Source organism: Fukomys damarensis, unplaced genomic scaffold (assembly GCF_012274545.1).
Source record: "Fukomys damarensis isolate Sample0158 unplaced genomic scaffold, DMR_v1.0_HiC HiC_scaffold_17, whole genome shotgun sequence".
NCBI lineage: Eukaryota > Metazoa > Chordata > Mammalia > Rodentia > Bathyergidae > Fukomys > Fukomys damarensis.
The window spans coordinates 77846780-77870806 of NW_022900929.1; the positions used below are offsets into that span (position 1 = coordinate 77846780).

At 48.4% G+C, this 24027-nt stretch overlaps 1 protein-coding gene across 8 annotated transcripts in view; it reads left to right on the forward strand.

Annotated features, from left to right (window-relative positions):
- Nucleotides 1-24027, forward strand: part of Galk2 (galactokinase 2) — a 108750-nt gene that overhangs the window by 66856 nt on the left and 17867 nt on the right. For 6 of the 8 annotated variants that reach the window (XM_010638446.3, XM_010638454.2, XM_019209742.2 and 3 more), the window contains one exon: nt 16704-16905. In XM_010638446.3, the coding sequence (XP_010636748.1) occupies nt 16704-16905 (202 nt within the window). Of the gene's footprint in view, nt 1-16703; nt 20755-23546; nt 24019-24027 lie in introns of those variants that run through there. The other 2 variants (XR_002025873.2, XM_010638434.1) reach the window with 2 other exon arrangements.

A 24027-nucleotide genomic window follows, 5' to 3' on the forward strand; every position in this document is an offset into this window, starting at 1 on the left:
TTTTTTTTTTTTTTTTTTTTTTTATATCCAGTGACATCAGAAACTGAGATGAAAGCCAGGTACAAGTGGGAGGTGCAATCTGGGGCCCTGGAGTATTCACCATAGAAACAGAGCTTGTCTGTCTGTGCGAGGTTAGTACTAGGGGCAAAAGTGTGTAGTTAGGGTTTAATTTATCCTTAAAGTAAGGTTGGGGGTGGGAGCTTGGTGCAGGCATCAGCCTTAGGGCCCGTGCTCAGTTCAGTTCTGTCACTGAAACTGGATGTTACAGCTTGTACCTAGTGGTCCCCCCAAAGCCTCATGCAGTCACGGGGGCTTTTTGAGAGGTGGCTGGCTCTGGAATGTGTGGCCTTCGAACTGACTCATGGTGCAGTGCTAGGCTCAAGGGCACTAGGATTAAGAGTGTGAGTGCTGCCTGCTCTAAGTAGCGGGATGAGATATAAGGGTCAGGGAGAGCTGTGGATGTCCCTTGCTTGCTTGATTTTTCTGCCTTCTGTCTGCCATTGACTATTTCTCCTCTGCAGTTCCCCTCTGCCATGCCACCTGGCCTTGGAGCCAGCTGATTATGGAATGAAACCTCTAAAAACTATGAAGTAAATAAATCTTTCTTCCTTTAACTTTGGGTGTCAGGTATTTGGTCTCAGCCATGAGAGAAAAGTGCTAAGACACCTGAACGCTAGGGTCGTGTTCCCCCAGTGATGAAGAATGAAACCACAGGTGGAGTAGATAGGGTGTAAGCAAATGTATTTAGAAGATCTAAAGGCAAGGAAGTAAAGCTCCTGCTAGCCGGGAGAGGGTCCTGAGCAGGATACCCATAGAGCCTCTCTGTCTAGGGGTTTAGAAGGGAGCTTGGGCCATTGCACAAGCGATGTGCTTTCTACCCCGTAAGATACCACATGCTTTTCAGGGACTGATCTGTGCAGTGCTCACGCAGTGCCATGCAGGGCCCGGTGCCCTTCAGCCAGTGGCTGGCTGGTCACTCTCGGGAGGTTCCAGACAGCCAGAAGATGCCCACCAGATGTTTTTGGGCTTCTCGATTCCATTTTGGGGCTGCTGTCCTTACTGCCTAATAGAATCCTCGCTGCTCTTTCACTGATTCCTGTCTGACGACCAGTTATTAAGTATCGACTGTGAATTTGTCTGCAGAATAACTGTTTAAAGGCTGAGACTATTGACAATTTGGGCACTGGATAAGGGAATAATTTGAGGGAAGAGGTCAGGTTTCAGTTTCCCACATTATCAGACCTATTTTGATTTGATGAACTGTGCTTCCGTCTCTCGAATGGGACGAACGAACTTAGACTTGCCACCTGGTCTTGTACAATTAACTTTCATGGGAATACAGCCGCATATTTGCTGTGGTTGCTTATGCACCATGGTGAGAGTTGAGTACTCGGGACAGAGACTGAAAACCTACCCATCCTAAAATACTCTCTGGCCCTTGGAGAGAAGATGTGCCCATTCTTGCTGCAGAGAAGTGGTGGACCAGTGTTACCTCACATTCGCCACAAACAGCCATGATGGAGGAGCTCCCTTCCAGGGTAGTGTGTGATGTGCTTAGCAGGAGATATTCCTGGTGCTGAAAGTGCCCCCGGAGCCACGGAAGAGCTTGGGAGAGCAGCGAGAAGACGTCGGTGCTGCCTTCACTGAGGAGATAGCAACCAGCCCCAGAGAAATAATGAGCAGGCTTGTGCTAGCAGACAGCAGTCAGCAGGAAGTCCAGGTAGATGAGGCAGCAGGCACGGAACTCAGAGGAGTGGACTGCATGCCCGAGAAAAGAAGGAAGGTGGTGGATGTTTCTGGAAAATAATGTCCAGAGTGGAGCGTGGTTGGCATCAGATGAGGGTGGCAATGGCCCTTGAGTGCTGCAGGCCTTCCCGAGTCCTGGGTGTCGAGGAGCTTGTGGCATGCTTGTTGGATGCAGGGTTTGGATGGTGTTGGATAGGAAGAGCTTCTAGGGGGATGGCCTTTCTCTGTTGCCCTAATATGGTATCTGATTTCTTTAATCCAGCAAATCTGCATTGATTTCTGTGGATTGGTTGTTGTGATAGATGCTAGGATACAAAGCCGAGAAGGACACAGTCTCTGTGTTCTGGTGACTCGGTGTCTGATGGGGGTGTGCAGTTTGTCACACTTGCTGTGACATAGGGAGGGATGGGGGAGAAGGTGGCTGGGTGCCTGAAGTAGGGGGCACAGGCTTCCCAGACGAAGAGGTCATGCTAGGCAGAGTGGAGCCTGTGTGAAGACCCAGGTACTCCTGGAGCAGAGCCCTGAGTGCCATCTGGAGACTATGGTGCTGCTCCAAAGCTGGACGTCAAGATTGTGGCAGATGTCAGACTCCAAGCACAGATCAGATAGAACTGAGGGGTGCCTGTGCCTGGGAAGGAAGGAAGAAATGAAGGAAGGAGGGAAGAAGAAAAACAGAAGTGGAAGGAAAGTCAAGCCAGGTTGTAGGCTCTGTCCTGTCCTGCCCACCTTTCAAGCCTGTACAGACATTTGGACAGGGTTGCCTTGGCTAGACCAGGCCACCGAATTAGAAGCTTGGCCTTTCTTCCAGGCCTTAAATCCCAAACACCACTAGAGCCAGGTGTGCGGGTGCACTCCTATAATTCCAGCCACTTGGGAGGCTGAGGGAGGAGGATTGCCATGCTTGAGGCCAGCCTGGGCAACTTAGCAAGAGCTTTTCTTAAACAAGACAAAATTACACTGCTCTTTTTTCAGGACTTGTTCCCTTTTCTGCTACCTATCTGCCAAGCTCAGTAAATGTCTTACCTTTTCCTATACCCCTTAGCTCACAATCTCCTCTCCTGCTATGGACAGGTCCTTTCCTTTCTGCAGCTGTTTGTCGTTCCTGCCCTTCTTTCAGCAGCTTTTAGGTTTTGGAAGGAGTTAGCTTCCTAGAATTCCCTGGAAAGTACAAGGCAGTCCTTGCTGGTCACAGGAAGAGCACTGTTATGTAAACATGTACTCTTTCCCCCAAGGGACAATGGCTTCCCTGTCAAGGCAGAAGATGCCTGCCTCACCTTCCCTAACGTGTGCTTGCCACGCCCTTTGTACTGCCCATTTTGCTTAGGTTTTGTGTGTGCCCCATAAATCTCTCAGATGAGTGAATCCATGTTGTAATTGTCCTCAGAGGGCTTCCCCTTTTACTTTGGGAATAAATGAGTTAACCAGAATGTATGAACATCACTTAGTCTGTGGACTCTGGAGTCGCCTAGATTAACGTTCTTCTGTTTGCTTTCTAGTTTGAACCATCCAGCCCCAGCCACAGGTCCAGCGGGAGTTTAGGAACCCAACTCTTTATCTCATTAGTTTAATCCTTCTGAATCTTTTTGTTTATTTGTTTGGGTTAAGACCTTGAGCAACATTTTTGATTTTTGATTTTTGAGACAGAGTCTCCCTGTGTAACCCTGGCTGACTTTGAACTTGCAGTGATCCTCCTGCCTCAGCCTCGTGAGTGCTGGGATTATAGACATGCACCACCATGCTCAGCTTGCTTATGTTCTCCTTAAGCAAGTAGAAGATTGGAGGTGAACATGAGAGCGTTCAGGCAGAGGCCTCTGGAGGCTGCCGCAGCCCCTGTACTCTAGGTGCCTATAGTTAGCATGCTCAGGTTTGACTCGGATGCTTTTCTCATTGCGGAAACTCAGGCTGGTTAGGGACGTAGAGACCCATGCTGCCATTTCACCAGAGTTACTTCCTTCTCCTGGATGTGAGTGTGTGCCGTGAGTCAGCCGTCACTTGTACACCAGTGTGGGTTGTGAGACAGTGGCTCTGAGGTGATAGTGTCGGGAGAGATAGCCACAGTCTAAGTGAGGCTTGGAGGTTCTGCTAGGCCAGATGGACTCCCAAGGCCTGTGTGCAATTATTTTTAATTTTCTGATAATTACATTTAGAAATGCTCGTGGGCCGTTCAAATGAAACGCAAGCCGGGAATAAAACCCCTAAGTTCTTTAGCTGTTCAGAACGCTGGTGACGCAGCACTAGGGGTTGGCTAGGAGTAGCTGAAGGAGTATTTGCCAATTGTTGCCTACAGGGAGAAAGGGTTAAAGCGTGTGGTCTGGGGTCCCACAGGCTTTGTGGGAAGATGTGGGAGGGAAAAGTGGCCCTGTGGTCAGAGCCACAAGTACCAAGCACAGGAGCGAAGTCAAGGTCACACAGAGGATGGGAGCTCATGGAGGAAGTGGGAAGAAAGGCAGAAGGTGGGGTGGGTGGCAGTGGGAGGGAGCGTGTGGGAGCATTGGTTTGGGCAGGGTCCAGGCTGAGGTCCAGGTGGAGCTCCGGGCTGGGTGGCCTCTGCCCGCCCAGGTACACGGCGCTGACCCAGGCGCTGTGTCATTGCTTGTGTTACCAACTTTGCCTGGGACCATCTCCTGGCAAAGTGCCGGCTGGCTGTTGGTTCATTTATTTGAATTCATGATGATCATGGCCTTGGAATCAAGTACAGGAACCTGGAACAGGCTGGTTTTTAGGAAAACATCTAGAGTTGATGGGAAAAAAACCTCCAAACCAGAAATAACAATAAAGCAGCAAATGCCGGCCTTCCAGCTCATCCCTTGCTCTCTCTGGCTTCACACTCTCTTCTCAGCAAGCCGGTTTCAGCAGTCCTCTGTCTATGCCTTATTTTGGCTTTTCCTGGCTCTGGTTTTTGTCTTCAGACCAAGGAGGTGATGAGGGTCAGTTACTTTGAGGATGAGGGGTTCCCTTTTGGCTGTTTCTCATCCTGGTATGTTGGTTTTAGGAGAGATTTTCAAAGCTCACTGCATTTAAGGAACAACCCAGGAACGCCAAGCTACACACGAGCTGTCTGTTGTGTTGTAGAAGGGTCCTGTGAGGAAGGAAGGGCCTGGGCTTTTCAGAGCACATACATTGTCTCGACTAAGCCCAAGAGGAGCAGTTTGTTTTTATGTAAAAGTATGAGGGCTGTTTACAACATCATCAGTAATATAAGTGTCCAGTGAACTGTTCTCAGGTATTAAGGAAATTGCTTTTTAAAATAGCTTGAAAGACATTCAGTGTCAACCTCTACCATCTCAGCAGACTTGGTTGTTGTTCTTGTAAGAATTTTGGAACAAAGTGTTCCATAAAAAGCTAGAAGAAACTCCAAGGGAAATTATAGACCCTTCTAGAGTTTACAGATGTTCATGGGGCCAAACTCCTTAAAATCTACATGATGGACTTCAATGATAAAGCCAAGTAAAATCGTATCTAAATAAATTAATATAGATAGTTATGGAACAAAGTATAAAAGAATAAATCAAATGCTAAGTATTTCTATCAGGCGGAAAGATACCATGCTGCAGTTGTTCGGAAGTCACATCTGGGATAGTTTGCTTTCCTCTCAGCCCTGCTCCCCTCCCTGTCAGCCCAGTCCTTCTCTGGACCCTCCAGCTTTTAGTGACTTCTCAGCTGTCTGGCTGCTGTGGGCAGATTCAGGCCAAGAGTAAAGGGTTCTACTTTATTTTCTAGGGGGAAAATTGGGCTAAACTGATATCTCAGCAAACTTGGGCATGGTACCTTCTTCTTGGGTTTACCCCTCCCTCTTCCAGATGTGTGTGATGTGTGTCACCCTAACACCATCACTTTCTGTACATGCCGGGCACTGGCTGGTACTCGAACCACAAGTGATGGTGGCCCTGGTCCTGGTCCCTAGGCCGGCAGACAGGTTGCACTGTCTGTGCGCTGTGATGGTTTTAGGTGTCCCTCCTGGACCTTGCAGCACAGCGTGCGCCTCCCATCGCCCTTGGTACCCTAACCTGCCCCTGCCCCCATGCGCCCTGGACCCTGGCCCTCCAGCATCTTCCCCCCAGCTGCCTCCTTGGTTTCAGCCTCACTGGCTACTGAGTTCCAGCCCTGCGCCCCTCTTGGCCTGTAGTTCTGTGCCTCCTCGGCTGCTGGCCCTGCCATTCAAGGGAGAACAGGAAAAGAAAGCATATTCTTCCTGAGCTTGCAACTGTATTTTTAAATCCAAGGATCTGTTACTCAGCATTCCCTGTGTTTGAAATAATCCTGGCCAAGGAGGGGGTGAAGGGAGGGCAGGAGTAAGGAAAAAAAATGAGAACCAAGACTTGTAATGTAGAGGTACAAGATCCCAACAATGAATGTAACTGTACTGTATCCCTAAAATGTACCAATAAACTCAATTAAAGCTGAAAAAAAAAAAAAAGAAATAATCCTGGCCATATCGGTGCCTTTTGGGAGTCGAGCTGTGGCAGGGGCAGCTGGGGGCTGGATTTTAGGGCTCCCTGCTTTGCGTAGACAGAGGCCTCTACAGACAGGAAGAGAGCTGATATCCCCTCCTCTACTCTGTGGAAACACTGTCAGTGGGACTTTTTCTTCCACCACCATCCCCCATAATCTCCCCCAAGAAGCTAAACTCGTGCCATCTTCTTTTCTGTTTTTGCTACTTTTGGTTTTGTTTTCACATTTTCCGGCTTCCATATGAGCAAATGCTTTCTTTGTTGATAAAGCAGCTTTTAGTATTGGAAAATCCTTTTATTTTGGGCAGCGTGAGTCTCTCCTGTGTTGGTATGTTCAGACAAAAGTTTCTAATTCTTAAACTTGTCAATGTGTATTTTTAGGCCTGAGGAGATACTAGTTCAGTAACAATTCCAAAGTCTCAGTGCTTTTTCCCAACATTTATCTTGTTTACTCTGAATTATCTAAAAGAAGTCAGCAAGGAGTCTGTTCATTCTGAGGATCTCAAGGACCAGGTTTGAGGGAGGCTCCATATCACTCCATCTTTCTCCCTGTCATGCTGGCCAGGGGAAGGGAAGGTGGCTAATTGCTCATTGGCTCTTAAGGGCTACCAGCACATAACCCACTCACCCCATCCTGCTTTGATTGGCCCAAGAAGATCACATGAGCAGGATGAGCTTTGAAGGGGTGGAGCAATGCAGCCTTACCACAGGGCTGAGGAAGTAGAGTCTGTGGAAACAGCCCTAATGACAACCATACTTCTCCATGCAGTGGAGCCCAGTCTCTTCCCATCCAGTATCCGAGATACCAGTGGGAACCAATTTACTTTCTCATATGAAACACGAAGTTGCCTTTTCTTTCCAGACATCTGGGACAGTGATTATTGTTCTTGACCAAATTCCAAGTTATTGTCACTTAAGAATTAGGCAGACATACTGTGACCTCTTTTGACACCTCTGTCATCTGATACTTTATCTGCACTTGGTCTGGTGAAAGCCTTTTTAGTCCTGTGGCTGCTCTCTTTCTTCTCTGTCTCAGAGTTCACTTGGTGTCTTTGCCACAGACTGTCATTCTGATAGTCTAGGACATGGCCCAGAAAAACATCTCTGATGTTAGTTGTTTGCTTACTGTAGCTTTTAAATTTTTAAAAAAATTTCAAAGTGCTTAGGAGAAAGTTTCCCAGTAAGAACTCTCAGTTGGAGCTTGTGGGCAGTTGGACATTATGGGCCATTTCCTACCCACTGTGCTTTTTGTCCCATGGACATTGTCACATGTCAATAGTAAAGACAAGGAAAATAACAATCCATCGTATGTATATAGACAGCAGCTCTAACCATGTGACAGTCTCAGTGATGGCCATTCACTGTGGGTTTCAGATGGCCACCACTCTAAATTCTGGGCAGAGACAGTGTGTAGTTTTTAAAAAAACTTTGAGGAAGATGGTTCTTTGTATTGCCTTTCGGAAGGATTGCAGTGGGAAAGACCACAAGGGGCCACTGAAGGGACAGCAAAATCGCTCAGAGACCATGATTTAAGATGGCATAATATAACGTAATTGAGAATGTATAAAATGTTCCAACCAGGACTATAAAATTCTACATAATTAACAGAAGAAATAGCAAGCTATGATACTTCATTCTGTACTCTTAACCTCATAAGGGAAAAGGGGAAGAGAGGATAAAGATGAAAAGAAATAAAGAAGAGAGGAAAAATCATCTGATGAAAGGAGAAAGACTGATGTGTGTGCACCGAGTGTGCTCATGGATACATTCGTGAGCACAAATTCAGAGAAACCACAGCACACTCAGCCGGGGTGCTCACTCTTCCACCTTGGTCCCCGAGGAGCCGCTCTGTGTGTGTGTGTGTGTGTGTGTGTGTCTGTGTGTGTGTGTGTGATCAGAGGGTGCCATAACACAGCTGCATCTTCACTTATCTTTCAGAGTGTTGCCAGTGACACTGCACACCTTGAGAACTGGGATGGATCATTAGATGTTTGTGAAAATGAAACCTTCTTATCTTCTCAATACCTCACTGAATGTTGGAAAGTTCAGGTGTAGTCCTGGTACAGTGGGAATCATTACAGTAAAACACACATGGCCATGAATCCCCCTGTAAACACCTGCCTCGCTTTGAGCACACTCATCCCATCATCGTTGCTACTTTCTGAAGCAGTTCTGGCGTCCCCTTTCTCAGGGTCTTTATGAAGTGTGACCAGATAATTGGTGAATTACAGCTGCTGCCCATTGCCATCCAGTGGGAGGGGAAGCTTGTTAAAAACATCACAGTCCTCACCCTCCTTATTCACCAGATCTGGCCCTGGGAAACTTCCAGCTCTTCCCCAAAGTCAGCATTGACCTTGAAAGGGCAACATTTTGATTCAATTCAGGACATTGAGGCAGCCATGGCAGCACAGCTAGAGACGCTCAGGAAAGAGGGCTCCAGAGATGCTGCAGAAAGTGGTGAGAAGAACGGGATTTTGAGTGGGATTCACAGCCATATGTCTTGTACTGTAATATTTTTTAAAAAAACAAGCATTCACTGTACTTTTCAGTTATATACCACACAGTTTACTTTCTTTCTTCTCTTGCTCTTTTTCTGTCTGTTTTGCTTCTTTCTTTCATGATAGGGGTCAAACTACACCTCTAGCCTAATGTGTTCTTAGTGCTCATCATGAGGGATTCAGAGGAGGCTCAGAACCCCATTCCTCCCAGTCACCCCAGTCTCTCTTTCTGGCCTGCTCCAGCACAAGCCTGTGCGAAGAAACCCAGGGTAATAGCCTGGGCACTCTAGTGGGGTCTTGGTGAATGGCAGGTAACACATCTTCACACTTGCTCACTCTGTTACAATCTGTTCAACTACTTTTAAAGAAATCACATTGGGAAATTAATAAGTAAATAGATTTTTTATTCTTTTTTCCACAAGTATTCATCTGAGGCCCAACTATTTAAGCACTGTGTGTTAGCGGTCAGTAAGACTAGCATAATCATTGCCCTCATTTAATTTAGCATTTTGTAGGAAGATAATACAGTAATTACCAAAGCATTAAAATGGGAGTATACTGCTTATTTTTCAGATATGCACTGATTTTTACTTTGCCCCTCTTTCATCCCTGTTTATCCCTCCTCCACCATTCAGTTAAAAGACAGAAGTTAAGTCAGGAATGCATTCCTTTTTATGTCAGAATTCTAGGACAGGCCCGCTGTAGGCGAGCATGACATTGCTCCCATAATCCTTTGCTCAACTCTGACTTATCCCCAGCCCCCAAGGCTCCTTTTCAGGTGGCTTGAGATTGCCTCCTCCTTTCACTGTTTCCAAGAATGAAACCCTAGGGAACTCTGGGAAGTTAGTAGGTAAGTTCTTCTCCCGAGAGAGAAGGAACCGTGGAAAGGTGGCTCATCAGGCAGCAGCTGTATAGCCTTCCCTGGAAAACTACACTGCATTGTATTGTACTGCCCATGGACAGAGTGAGGTGGCACTGGTGAAGAGCTCGCTCTGGATTCGAGACACTGCACCAGGCTCTGAGGCTAGGAAGGAGCAAAGCGGGGAGTCCCTGCCATCCTAACTCCGCGTGAGATGGTGATAACTGGAGGGGACACATGGGTGGTAAAGAGGTACGCGGACACAGGAGGCATGGACACCTCTGCTGGTCGTATTCTTGGAGAGTTTCGTGGCGTAGGAAGGTGTAGGCTGACCCTCCTGGAAGAGGCGGAGGATTGCAGAAGCGTTGCTCTCCAGACTCTCAGGGCTGTGCTGGGACAGGACAAGCCAGCCGTACTGCAAGAGGTGGCAAGGGGTTGAGTGCATTGATAAGCCTGCAGCGGTCGGAAGGAGGAAAACACTATAGACGTGTATATAACCAAACATCTAGGAGTCACGAGCAGAATGGTGATTTGGAATTTCAGCGCAGCATCCATGCAGGCTGCTGGAGAGAGAGAGCGGCTGGAGGTGCTGCAGCGGCCCCCACACAGGGCGCTGAGAACTCGGATGAGGAAGGTGGGGCCCTGAATGGACAGGAGGGGCGGCGGGCTCTGCCTTGTCCTGTGCCGTTCACAGCAGCTTCCGGTGTTGTCAGACCATGCGGTACAGGTGAGGGTGGCCACTGCCACAGTTTCGAGGTCAGAGGAGGAAAGTTTATTATGAAACAGACAGTTCCAGCTCTTCCCCCTCTGGAAATCTGAGAAAGGGAAGCTATAACCATGTGAATGCTGTTACTCTTGGTGGACAAAATGGCATTAAGCTGTGGATTTTCAATAGTCACAAATGCTGCTTGGAATGTAGTTTTCCATGGATTAATGTGGTTTGGTTGAAAATGCATATAGAAGAGTTTTTCATCGGTGGTTTTGCTTTTAAAAGCAGGTAGTGAAAGATTTTTTCCCCCCTTTCATTGTAAAAATGCTAATTTAATTTGGTCTTTGCAGCATGGGAATGGGATACTAATGTGGCTGAAAACAGTTGTTTATTTTTTTGTGGGTTTGACCATTTCAGAAACTCCACATTTATGAAAAATATTATTAGTAGGAAAATAAATTTGAAACCACAGTCCAACTTCAATGAGGATTATATAGTGTTTTTCCGTTGTGCTGCTTAACTCCTCCAAAGAGCCTATGCCCCAGAACAGTGACTTCTTATAACTCCATGGCTCAGGAGAGCTGAGGGTCCGGAGTGGATTGTGAAGTGGTTTCCCCAGCCACCTCTAGGGTGGCTCTTCTTGGAAACCCGGCTTGGCTCATCCCGCTGAGCTGTCTCGTGGAGGAATTGGCCCGCAGCGTGCAGCTGCAGTGATTGTGCCGAGGCGCCCAAGGCCACAGCTGCTCCTCGCCCCTCACCCTGACAGTGGGAAAAGGTGCCTGGGAGTCTCAGAGAGATGAACTCTTCTCTCCCACGATAAAGCTTTCTGCTTTTCTCAGACCAGCGTGTTTATTTCATTTTGATTTATTATCCTGAGAGGAAGTCTTCATCCAGATGAAGCCTGATTTCCAGAACGCTCAGCACTCTTTAGCTCATGGGCTGAAGACCAATGCAGAGACTTGCTCCTGTGTGCAGTTTGCATTCTAAGGCAACGGGGAGAGATTGTGGGATCAAGAGAGGCGCCTGCTCCCCTCGCACTCTGGGGCTGGGTGCTGTGACTGTGCTGAGTCCCGGGGCACCCTCCAGAAGGGTGCGCTCCCACCCGGTGCATGCGTGGGAATGGGATGGTGCAGGAGGCTGGAAGCTGGATTTATTTGGGGCGGAGGTGAAGATGCTGCTCAGTCGTTTCTGCTGCTGCTGTGGGACAGGTGGCAGGCGGGTGCTGACCTCTCAGCCTGGCCCATCTCGGTGAGATCTTGCTGTGCTTGCTGGTGAGGCTGGTGACAGGAGGCTGTTAACTCCATGGTGGAAGCTAGGGGTCACCTTTGTCTCTCTTGGGTCACTTGAAACCCAGACGTGAGAAGGGCCTGGCTCCTCTTGCTTGCTGGGTTGTGTATGTCTAAAGGTGCAGGTCTGAAATACCAGTGTCCGTCCTAGCCTGTGCTTGTGGAAGGACAGTGACCACATCCCTCACTGCCGGCTTCCCTCAGCTTCTGGCCACCTCCTTCAGTCTCTCTCACCTCCTGATAGAGGCTGGGACTGTGTCACTAGTCCTGGGAGTTTTTGCCAGTGCTTTGAAACGTAAGTTCCCGTTGACTTGAGTTGGTTGGTTTAAGTTTCCATGGCTTATAGACAAGAACCCGGATTGCTGTAATTGTTCAAACCCGCGATGCTTCCTCCTCTCTAATGTGAAGTCTGAACCTCGGTCCAGCCACAGCTCTATGGACCCTGTGTGTGTTGTCCTGCAGTCTTTGCATGGCACGGGACACAGGGCAGGCGCTCAGGAAGTACTACGGGGTGACCGTTGCGGGGCTGCTGGCCTTGTGCAGTGGAAGATGGGGTAATAAGGTGGGAGCCACTGGGTCTTCCAGCAGATTGAAATCAGACTTGTGCCCTCTTGCGAGATTGAATAGGCCCGTCCTCCATGTACCGGTGACCCTGTCCTCAGAAGAAAGGGGTGCCCGGCCGTTTCATCTGCCACAGGTTTCTCCTTAGCCTTTCCCACTGAAGAACCAATGAAACAACCGAGTGTTCTGCCCTGGCTTGGAGTCCTTGATGGGTTCTGATTACAACCTTTGCATCGGTTGCATCAGTGGCGGTGAACCTTTTACAGACGAGTGCCCAAACCCAGTTTATTTCACAAAGTGCCAACACTGCAATTAAACCTGAATACTGAGGTTTTAGTTTAGAAAAAACAGCTCACACATTGACACCTTTGGTCTTAGAAAAACAAATACCGTGTGCCAGAGGTTCACCACTGTTGCTCTTAGCCATCCACCCTAAGGAGGCAGACATTCCTGTGCTACAGAGATTGCAAAAAAGAAGAGAACTAACTGACTTACTTTTATTTGAAGCACATTGATTGTGTTTTATAAATCTCTCTTCTCCCACTGTAAACGATTATTGGTGACCTGTGACAGTGGGCGTTGGGGTCCCCTTTGGATGCTGGAGTTTACTAACAGGCTGCAGCTTCTCCCCACTGACTGGTGAAGACCTCAGTAATAGAAAGTGCAAAAATGCTAAGTCTTCTCTCTTCCCACTGCACTTGTCCTATGAGTGTTTGTTACCCTGGTTTCAGGGCAGCCATGTGGAAAGAGCAGAGAGCTGAGCCATTCATTGAGCAAATAGGTATCGGGCCCTGCTATAGACTGCTCTCCTTCTGGCTGTGTATACCAACGAGGGAGGAACCTGGCTGTCCAGGAGCTGGCCTTCTGCTGGATGGACAGCCAGTGAACAAAGTGACACAAAAATACTGGGTGGCCCTGTGCTGGGAAGATAAAGTAGGATGGAGAGTACGTGTGGGCTGGGGCCACTGCTCTAGACTGAGGTGACGGAAGGAAGCTGGACATCTGAGACCTGAATGGCAAGGAGGGCCTGCTGTGTGACGATGACAGGAAGAGCCATGGAGACAGGAGCCCAGCATGGCTGGGGAAAGGCCAGTGTTGAACATTAGAGCCAGAGGGAAAGGAAAGGTTAGAGCCAACAAGTGGAGTTTATCATACAAGGGAAGTGACGTAAGAGCCAAGAGAAGTCTTGATTTTGCAGTTTGAATGTATATGGCTGTGAACATTCCCATTTCTGTATCAGTGTTGTGACTTTGGGATTCAGGGGTTATAAGAATCACATGGGAGAAAACCAACCTTGTAAAATCTGTGTGTCATGTCCGGCTTTGAAGTCTGAGACTCCCTTGGCCAGGCCAGGCCAGCAGTAGTTGTAGGAAAACAGTATCTAGTGTTAGATTCTTAAGTCAGATTCGCCTTGGAACTAATCACGCATACAATGAGTCCAGGAAGCGGCGGCCTCCTTCATCCTTTAATGTAATAACCGCTCCTGCGGGTTACAAGAGTTTATCAACAGATGGAGCATCTGGTTGTAAAGTTAAGTGGACGGGGAAGAAAGCTGTTATGGACAGTGTTTCAGATTTCCTTGGGCTTTTGGGTGTCTGTACCCCAGAGACCTGAGGGGTTACCAGCGTCAAACGAGCCAGCACCCTTGCCCGCAGTGTGTTTGTGATGCCCCACCAGCGCACAGCTGCTTTCTCTTCCTGGGGTGGTCTGCAGCTCTGCTGCGGTCTTTGGCAAGATCTCTGCAGCACAATTGAAAACAGATGCCCTTGCTGCCCTTTCCCTCGCTTCCCAAGTTACTACCATTGGGTGGTGTGAGCCATTCCGGTTCCAAGCTTGCCCGCCCAGCAGGCTTGGACCTCCAGAAAGTGGGGTCCCTGTAGTCTGCATGGCACATGCTACTCAGAGCAGAGCCCCGGATCTAAGGTTTATGGGAAGCATCTCCCCGCTCGGTTCCTACTGTGGAACCTTTAATCCTAGAGTCGCAAATAACCCCGAAGGAAGATAAAAGCATGCCCTCCATAATGGACGAATTGACTGTCATACAGAACGTGATGTTGAGACTGCTGTACATCCTGGATTAAAAGAGACCCAGTGGACAAAACAATGAAATATGACATGCGAACTCTGTTTGGATTGTAGTGTAAATCAACTGAAATTTAAACTGGGTGAGAACCAGGAATATTTAAGTGTGCTCTGGATTCCTCACTTTCTTATATTATTTATTATCCCTCATTACTATAAGAAATCAATGGTAGTTGAGTCAGCTGTGATAATGGCACAGTGTGTATGGATCAAAGTACCCTTATTTTACAGAGACACACAAAGGTGTCAGGAGGAGATATGTAAGTCACTCCTAAGTGATCAGAAGATGCTGCAGCAAAACATCAACTGGAGCAAATATGGAAAATGTTCAGAATTGTTCATCAAAGAGATGGGCTTATATCGATGTCCAGTGTTTCTGCACCTCCTGGTCTGAAATGTTTTCTTCTGCACGGTTGGATGTGATGTTTGCCCCCCAGAGCATGGCCGTGACTTAGCCCAGCCGCGTTGCTTCCTGAGTGTGGAAGGAGCCGATTCATCACTCCCGGGGAGCAGGCAGGCGCTTTCTGGGTCCACAGGCTTTGCAGCAAGAATGAAGCCATCCTCCGCCCTCCTCCACCCTCCACGCTGTCTGTGATTGTGGGAAGTGAAGCAGTTCCAAAGCAAAGCCAGAACATGCGGAACCCTGCAGCTGGCATTTAAAATATTTTGCTTCAAGTGCAAGTTTTAGAAAATAATACTGTTTGACTGCAGTTACCGAAGTCATTTTCTCTCCTTTCGAATATATCTTGTGCACCCCAGGTGAGGACCTGCCTCAGATGCACCCCGGGTGCCCTGGTCCCTCTGTGTGTTTGTACACTGCCCGTGCCAGGATCCAGGACTGGCAGAACTCTGTTCCCTTGGGATGTTTTGATGCCCAGGCCCTAAAATAAATCATATTCCTATTTCAATGAAAACAATTCACATGACCTGGCTACCAAGGGAACAAAACATGTTGTATGTGCTTCTCTCCACCTACAGTTAGCTCATAATTTCTTTCTCTTTTTATTACTCTTATTTTTCATTCACACTTAGTGTCAGCAGTTGCAGATTTAATAGTAAAAGAAATTCTCCTGTCCCCTTTCCCCAGCTGGGAAATAATGGAGCCTCATTTGTTTCTTTTAAACATTGTCCAAATGGGCATATTTTTTATCTTGAGCTGTGGTTAAAAATAAAGCCCCACTGTGTCATTGTCACCTGGGAACAGCCATCGAACTCCTGTCTCATAAGGCGCTGGAGGTGCTGCAGGCAAGGCTGTGATGGCGGTGGGTGCTTCCCATCAACTCCAGAGATTTGAGAAGTAACTTCTGTGGTGAGATTTGACAAGCACCAAATGCGTGTCATGGACTGCAAGTGTGGGGTGAATCCACACCCCAGACGCCGACTCCAGTGGAGGCCCTCATGGCTTCATGGAGGACATAAAATGGAATTTGAGTCCTCAGAAAAAGGTGACACTTCGACAGACCAAAAGGGCCCAAAGCCATTTCCCCATGGGATTCCTGAGAAAATCGTTCCAGAAGCAAGGAGTTCTAGGGCACCACAGGCTGGGCCTGGAGACCAAGGTCCTGGGGAGAGATTTGAGCGTGGCTGTTTCAGGAGTTCCATCTGGCAGTGTTGACCAGAAGGGAGGTTGCAGGTAGGAGCCACCAACTGACACAGAGATGTCCGTTAGCAGGTCACCATAAGTCATCCGTAGGAAAGAGGATACAAGTATGAATTTGGATGGGATAGAAGGAAGGGATTCTTACAAGATGCTCTGGAAAGGAGCAGTTAGATTCGGTGCTGAAGTATGTCTTCCTTGCAATAGAAGAGTAAAGGTCATGTAACCGTGCAACATTTCACTGATGCAAGGAAATTTATATCTTCTAGGACTCATTTTAGAACCTTTGAAAGAAAACTTGTAATTCAGTAAAAATTTGTAGGAAACTGTGCCATATCCTTACTTCACTAAGCTCTTACGTGGTTGTCAAGAACGGTGGTTCAGTTTGGGCCACTTTTACAAAGACAACGTATGGGGCTGGGTGGCTCTAACCGCAGCACATTCTTTTTCCAGGCTCCGGAGGCTGACAGCCTAAATATCAGTCCTTTGACTGAGGAACAGTTGGTAAAATTTATTTCCCATTCTGTGGATTGTGTCTTCACTCTGTTGGTGGTTTCTTTTAATATGATGAGATCTCAGATGTTAATCCCATTTTAGTTAATTTTGAAAAGTTAAAAATTTTTAAATTTAATTTTAAAGTCTTCTCTTACTGGATTTCTTATTTTTTCAAACTGTAATAATGCTGCAGCGTATGAGAGGGCATTTAAATAGGTAATCATGTAAATAGATACACATGTGAACATATATAAGGCAGTGACGGTGAACCTTTTAGAGCTTTCAGTGGTAACAAACAGCCCACCACAGCACGCCTATCACAGGTTCACCACCACTGGTCTAACGTGTGGGGAAGAAGGCGGGTGTGGCCCCGAGGGTCCTTCCCGTGTCCTTCTGCTGAGCTCCCTCTCTCCCCCCAGTGACCGTCTTCAAGCTGTACCAGCGGGCCAAGCATGTGTACAGTGAGGCCGCCCGGGTGCTACAGTTCAGGAAAGTCTGCGAGGACAGCCCAGAGGATGCAGTGGCACAGCTGGGGGAGCTGATGAACCAGAGCCACCGCAGCTGCCGGGACCTGTACGAGTGCAGCTGCCCTGAGCTGGACCAGCTGGTGGACACCTGCCGGTGAGCAGTGCCTGGGTGGGGCGGGGGCCTTGGGGTCACCACGGAGCACTCTAGACACAAGCCAGAAAGACCAGCCCTTTCCTCGTCTCCTTTCTTTTGCCTTAAAACATTTTTAAATTTTACTTTTACAATTTTCATGACTGCATGTTTGTGGTACACAGTGACAACACTTGTCTTCGGGAGTTGGTTCATGCACAGAACACAGCTTAGTTCTTGTTGTTGTTTTTGCCCTTCCTCTGTGAGGACCTCCCTTGTATCATGCTGGTCTTGTTCTCTGCTTCTCAGCTGTAGGATGGGAGAATCCCAGCCCTGCTCTGTTCCATCATGAGGTGCCCAGTCTGGGTGTCACTGTGGCGCCAGGCTGCCCCTGTACTCCCTATGTAGCCCAGCCCGGCCTTGAACTTGCTGCCGTCCTCCTGAGTGCTGGGATTACAGCCTGTGCCACCACGCACCTCAGGAGTCAGTTCTTTACAGCCCTGTAGGAGAGACTTTCCCACGTGGGTGAGAGGCCTTTCAGTAAGGCAGCTTTTCTCAGGCCCTGCCATTCTCTGCTCATGACATTTTAATGACCAGGCTGCGGCCGTGCCAGCTGTCCTAGTAGTTTTGGGCCTGACAGGATGAGGGTCACTGCAGGAGACTCAGAAGCAGGCACATTCTACCTTCCAGGGTTGGTTGAGGCAATCTGGGGGCAAAGGGGACTGAACAAAGTACAGTGGATAGATGGTCTATTGAGACAGACATATAAAGTGTGCTCACAAAACCCGGAAAGAGCTTCCTTGCAGCTGTGACAGAATGGCGACAACAGAGTGATTCCCTCACCTCAGAGGCATGACGCGGACCTCAGGAGCACTGAGAGGGAAATCAGGGTAGCGCTGAAGCAGGCAGAAGCTGGTGCAGAACTGCCAGCTGTTAGCAGCGGGGAGCAGGGATGTCGCCTGTGGCCGGCCAGGTGGGAAGCTGCGGCGCCCAGCCCGTCTGGGGACTTGAACCGCGCTGAGGAGAGACTGAAGACGTCGTGTGCTCCCTGGTTGCCAAAAGCCTGTCCCAGGAGGGCAGCCACACATGCTCTTTGTGGTGGGGGAGGTGGGGGAGCCTTGAAGATAGCTCAAGTGTCAGCCTCAAGCGCGCCCAACCGAGACCGGGAGGGTGGAAGTGCACAGAGGGCACCGGAAGTGGCTGGGCCGCAGCGGGCACCGGGCTGCTCTGTGGGGAGTGAGGGCAAGAGAGGTGTCAGCAATGGAGGAGGTGGAGGCCACGGGAGCCTTCCACAGGGCCCTTGAAGGCCGGGGAGGACTCTGACTTTCAGAAGGGAAGGGGCTGCACCAAGTGAGTCAGTGCCAAGGTGCCTCGAAGGGAGATTCCAGACAATGGCTGTGTGGGAGAAAGAGGACTCAAGAACACTCCTGGGACTTTGGCCTCATAAACTTGGTTTTTCTGGAAGCCACATCTTTGGCAGCCATTCTTCCAGATTCTGGGCCTGAAGCATCCTCCTGCGTCAGGCGATCTTAGAGCGGGGGAAGGGGCGAAGGACTCCCACAAGTTCCCAGGATGAGTCTGTGGGAAGCTGGCACCAGCCCAGCCCTCGCTGCTCCTGCCCCTTCTCCCAGCCTGTACCGCGATGTGGCCACACTCAAGAGCCAGCTGTCCCTCCTGGCCTTGAGGCTTCACATTGGGAGGCCTCAGCAGTCATGGTCTCCAGCACTTCAAAACTGAGCAGATCTCTGGCTGGGCAGGACTGTGGACACAGTGGGTGCACAGACCCTGTTGGAGTTGGGGCGTTGAACCCGCTCTTCTTTATTTTTAAATTCTCTTTGGGGAAAGTCCTTTCTTGACGACAGCTAAAGTGTTTCTGACTAGAAAAACTAAACTGTTTCACCTGCGGTATTAATTGTCAGAAAAAAACCCAGTCATGTCCACTGTAAGATGCTCCATCCCCCTTTCCATGGTGGTTTTGTTTGGAAAGCCAGTTGCTGAGTATCGCAGTGAATTTCTACTTAACCCATAGCCAGAGAGCAGAATTTCCTGTATTGAAAGATTCTCTTCTAGCAAGTTACAAGTGTTGGCCAGAATAGTTCCCTGGTCCTTATGCTTCATATATAATTCATGTTTCCTTTGCTGTCCCTGTGGCTGGAAGATAACACCTTGCAGTGTTCTGGTTGGTTGGCATTGGGAAAGCCCATGTGACAGAGACCAGGCTCAGGACAGCAGCTGGGAGGGAGCAGAGGAGCCATGGTTGCCCTTCCTCCCTGTGTGGTTCTCAAATGGACAGTCATACACCGTGTGAAACTGAAGTCTACTCTCCGCTGTCATAAGCAGTGCCTCTGTCTTTTATGTGGATGTTTGCAAAGTGATAAGGCAAGAAGGATGGGTTCAGAAGGCTGTGAAAGATTGTGGGGATAAAACAAACCCAGGGTGGCTAAAATCTGCAAAGACAGATGGTGGAGCGTGAGAAAGGCGTGGAGCACAATGGAGACCCCTTCACACCCTGTTCCTTCTGAAGCCCTGTGAGCATCTCTTGGCAGGCGGAGGAGTTGCTGGGTGTGCCGGGCAGGGCCCTGCCTGGCCGGATGTGTACCACTGGTGCTGGGAACTGAAGCACTGGTGTGGTGATGCTTTGTTCAAGAACAACACCACCTCAGACTTGCCTCTCATGCCGAGAGATGTGAAAATGAGGCTGGGCAGCCCGAGCAGGTTGGTTGTCCTGGGACACAACAGATAGAGGACAGTGACATGGGCTCAAAGAGGAGCTCGTCCCAAGGCAGTCTTGCTTCCCTTCCACACTGGCATCTTGAGCCTCCTGTTGGCTCTGAAGGCCTCTTGGAACCTGTTTGGCTGGAAAGGCATCTCTGTGAGTGAGTGGATGAAGGGTGTGAAAGCCTGGAATAGCCGACAGTAGAGACAAGTGCAGTGCTTCCCTGGATTGCGCAAGACAGCACAGAAAGCTGACAAGAGCAGAAGAGAAGAGGTGGCTCCTGCTTGCTGGTCACTTGTAGCCAAGCCATCTCCTACTCTATAAGCAAAAATCTGTTTAGAATCTCAAGCAAGGACCAGGAAGCAAGAAGGAAACGACACTTTCCTAGTTGGGCTGCTTTTTAAAAAAATTCATGTTAGAATTTTATGTGAAACAAAATAATGAAGGAAAAACTGATGTTTGCCCAATTATAAAGTCTCTTTCAAGTGAACAAAAGGTAAGTTTAAAGAAAAGACTAAATTTCAAAGATTTACTGAGGAACATAGAAAATTTTGAAACCAAGTCAATTAGATGTGAGACAACTCATTTATTACTGGTTCCCTGAAATTTACTTAAGTAAAAATAGTTAGTGCCTTTTATTTCTGTTTTGACAGTTGTTGAAATCAGAGAAGATTCATTGCTGTACTATTGCCCAAGCTATTAAGGAGGACAAATAACAATTTTAAGTGGACCAGCTACAGTTACAAAAGTTATTTTGCTGCGTCTTCCTCAGAGGTCTTCTCTTGGTTTTGCTCTTTGGGCCTGTTCTCCTGATCAGGTTGCAGGCGAGGATAAGCATAAGTCCGCAGCGGTGCTCTTATCTGTGGCCAAAAGTGCCGTTCTGCTTCCCTGCTGAGACGGATGGAGCCATTCGGCTCCACAGGCTCGCTTCTCTGTGGGTCCCACTTGCTGAGGTTCGCTGAGTGCAGGTGCCTTTGGTGGCTTCCTCTCCGAGAGCACGCCTGTCAGCGCGTGTTCTTACTCTTTCTCGTTTGAACAGTATTTGAAAATCCCAAGCAGTCTGAATGTGTTATATCTCTCCTGGCTGTGAAAGCCCTGGGAATGTTTTCCTGAGATTCTAACCAGTTTCCAGAGAACAGAGCTGGAAGTCTTTCCAGGTAAAGAATGGATTCCCAACTGCTTCTGTGCATACATAATGGATATGTGTACATTTTAAGACAAACATAATCGTCCAGCACCCATTTGTTAGAACCAGATGCCGGGAATTGTGCGGAGCTGGGGTTAGAGAGATAGATATGACCTATCCCCAAATTCAGAACTTCCTAAAGCAGTTTAATATCCATTCCTGTAATAAGTGAATAGTCATGTATTTTGCAATTGCAATTGTACTGAAATGCAAGGCACAATTCCTCACCTCCCTCTTCCTGGTTTGTCAAACCGTTGGGTCTTTCTGGGTCTCCTTCCTCCCCTCTCCATTACCCTGCATCTCTTGCAGCTCTGAGAGAGCTTTACTGACAGATGGATTCATTTAAGAGTAGGACGTTTTAGACAGGCTCTCAGTGCCTGGACAGTTAATTCCATGAATATGCATTTTGGTGACAAAGGACCAAAGGGAGCTCCTCATGCTTTTCATTCTCCATCTGCCTGGCAGCATAAGGCAGAGGCTGCATTTGTCCCTGTGACACATCCTTGGACATCAGCCCAGCGCAGGCAGGACAATCGAGAACACGGGGTTTGGGGGCGTTTAGGGCTGTTTTTTGGTGCAGGAAGTGTATTTCTAACATTTTCGTGTTCTCTTAGAAAAACATTTTGAGTGTGGAAAGTTTAGCACCCACCCTGAGTCACCTACCTTACTTTCCTGACTCAGGCTGGTCTGAGCCGCCCACCTTTGTGCCTCTTGGGAGTTTCTGTGACCTAGGCCCGAAGGGCTTCTGTCCCGGTGTGTGAGGCTGTTCACCACCCCGGGGCAGCTGTGGGTTTGGGCTGTTCCTAACAGCTGCATGTGGGGAACTGGAGCTCTGAGGAGTTTGGACCGTGTGGTCGATGCATCCAGTCCATTTTCCTTTGCAGCAGGCAGGGTGGGGACAGAGCAGGTCTGGGGGTTGGAGTGGATTCACTTACCTGGAAAGACTTGTAGGGAAACTGATTATAGGCTCTCCGGAAAATTGGCCTTTCCTTTCCTCTCCGGAAAATAGGCTGGCTTCCTATGGGCACTGCAGCCAGACTAGAAGGAGTGCCCTCCATTTGCTATAGGTTCAGTTTTGAAACCACAGCCTTAAAAAATTGTTCAAATGACAAGTATAAGGCAGCTTGACTAGTCCACCGAGGAGCTTCAAAAGCTCGGCAAACGGGGTTCAACAAAATGGCACAGATGGGGTCACGGGGCCCCTTGTCCTTCTCCAGACCAAGCCACAGTTGCCCTTGATGCCCAGATTTTAGGGCCTCTTAGAGATGTTTCAGGGACACCTCAGTTTCTGCATGAATTATCCACCAAAGGAGGTAGTTTTTGATGGGACTACATAGAACAACATTTTTTTTCCCCAATCAACAAACTTGGCCTGTAATCCCAGCACCCAGGAGGCTGAGGCAGGAGGATGGCCACAAGTTCTAGGCCAGCCCCAAACTATGTGAGACTCTGTCTCAAAAAAACACAACACAAAACAAAGAACTTAAAAAAACCAAGCTTAAACTCTGCGGAGCTAAGAATGCATAATGATTCCAGAATCTCAAGGTCGGAACTTTTCAGTCTGGATGACAGGAGTTTAGGCTCAGTCCAGCTGTTAAGCTAGATGTCTGAGGGACAGGAAGAGATTAGGAATCTTTCTTTCCTTGTAAGAATTTCTTCTTTAAGCATCTGTTTTCTGTGAGTGGCATATTTTAACAAATAGGGCAGTTGATGAAAAGAAAGTATTAAGAATTTCACTGAGGGTAACAGATAAGGTCCTAGAGCAGAGGTAATGTTCTGTTGATATTTCCCAGGAAGTAAAATAGCTCATTTTGGTGGAAAAAAGGAACAAAATGATACTAAATTAATTATGCAATTTTAAATCTGCTGCTAACTTGGGGTAAGTTTTATTAGGAGGGGTTAGTTGGAAATGTATATTAATTCCAGTTATTGAGGCAAATCGCATCCCTTAAAGAGCACAGTCCATGCGGTCCAAGCATGTTGTTACATGGGGCCTTTCCCTTGGCTTCAGCTCTTTTTTTTTTTTGCAGCTGTGCATGGGTGACGACGGTGACTAAAATGATCTCCCATGGGGTTGCTGGCACAGCCATTTCCATGCCATTTGGATGCCTCTCCTTGTGGCAACAGAGTCCAGTTGTCAGTCAGCTGGAGAAGGTGCAGGAAAGATTTGCAGAATTTCCCCTGGAGAGCGATCCTGCCCACTTACCTAGAGCTTAATAACAAGTTCTGTGCTGATGTGGTTACTCAGAGCAAACCTAGGCTCCCAGTTCTGCTGTGCTCAAGATGGAACCCGCAACCTCTCACACCACCTTGGGCTCCACCCTGAGGTCTGGTTCCTCTGGGGGACACAGAAGCCTTCAGGTGCACCTGAAGCAGCCCCTGAAGGAAGCCCCGTGTGTACCCGACAGCGCACAAGTGACTGTGACCCTGACTCCCTGATGCTAGCCGTGCCCAAGGCCCACCTTCCTTTCACTCCTCTTTTTGGCTTCCTGCAGGCTGGCACCCAAGTCTTCCAGGGGCCACACTGCAGACTCAGGACACCTGACCGTTAGGACTGCAGACTAGCAGAACTTGGACTAGCGTTAGGCACACGAATAAGTTCAGAATTACCTTCTGAAATAGCAGCGTCTGTTAACGCCTTAAACTGTCTGACAGTGCCGCGAAACCTCATGCCCTCTCAACTAGGACAGGCTGTGTGTTCTCTAAGCATCAGATAATAGCTCTCACTGTTGTCTGTGCTAATCTGTTCCTCTCCCTTCGCAGGAGGTCCGGGGCGCAGGGCTCAAGGCTCACTGGTGCAGGCTGGGGCGGCTGCACGGTGTCACTGGTACCAGAGGACGCGCTGCCCGGCTTCCTGGCCCGCGTCCACGAAGCCTACTACCAGGGGAGTGGGCACGGCGCAGCCCCGGGGCAGCACAGCCTGTTCGCCACCAAACCTGGAGGCGGAGCTCTGGTTTTCCTTGAGGCCTAAACAATGTCAAAACTCTGAGAAACTATTTAGGGCATTTAGGAACTGGCAGGACTTCCTATGCCACAGTAAATTAATCCTCTCTCTGTTTTATATTATGATGATCAGTTGCTATTATCAAGATGCATTTCCAAAAATGGTTGAAAGCCCTCTATGCTTTACAATGATTATTTTTTCCACCTTAAAATGTTTCATTAACCCATATGAGCCAAAGTTAGTGTTGGGCAGATGATTGACTCAGATTTATTAATTTGGGATTTTAAGGTGAATGGTAAA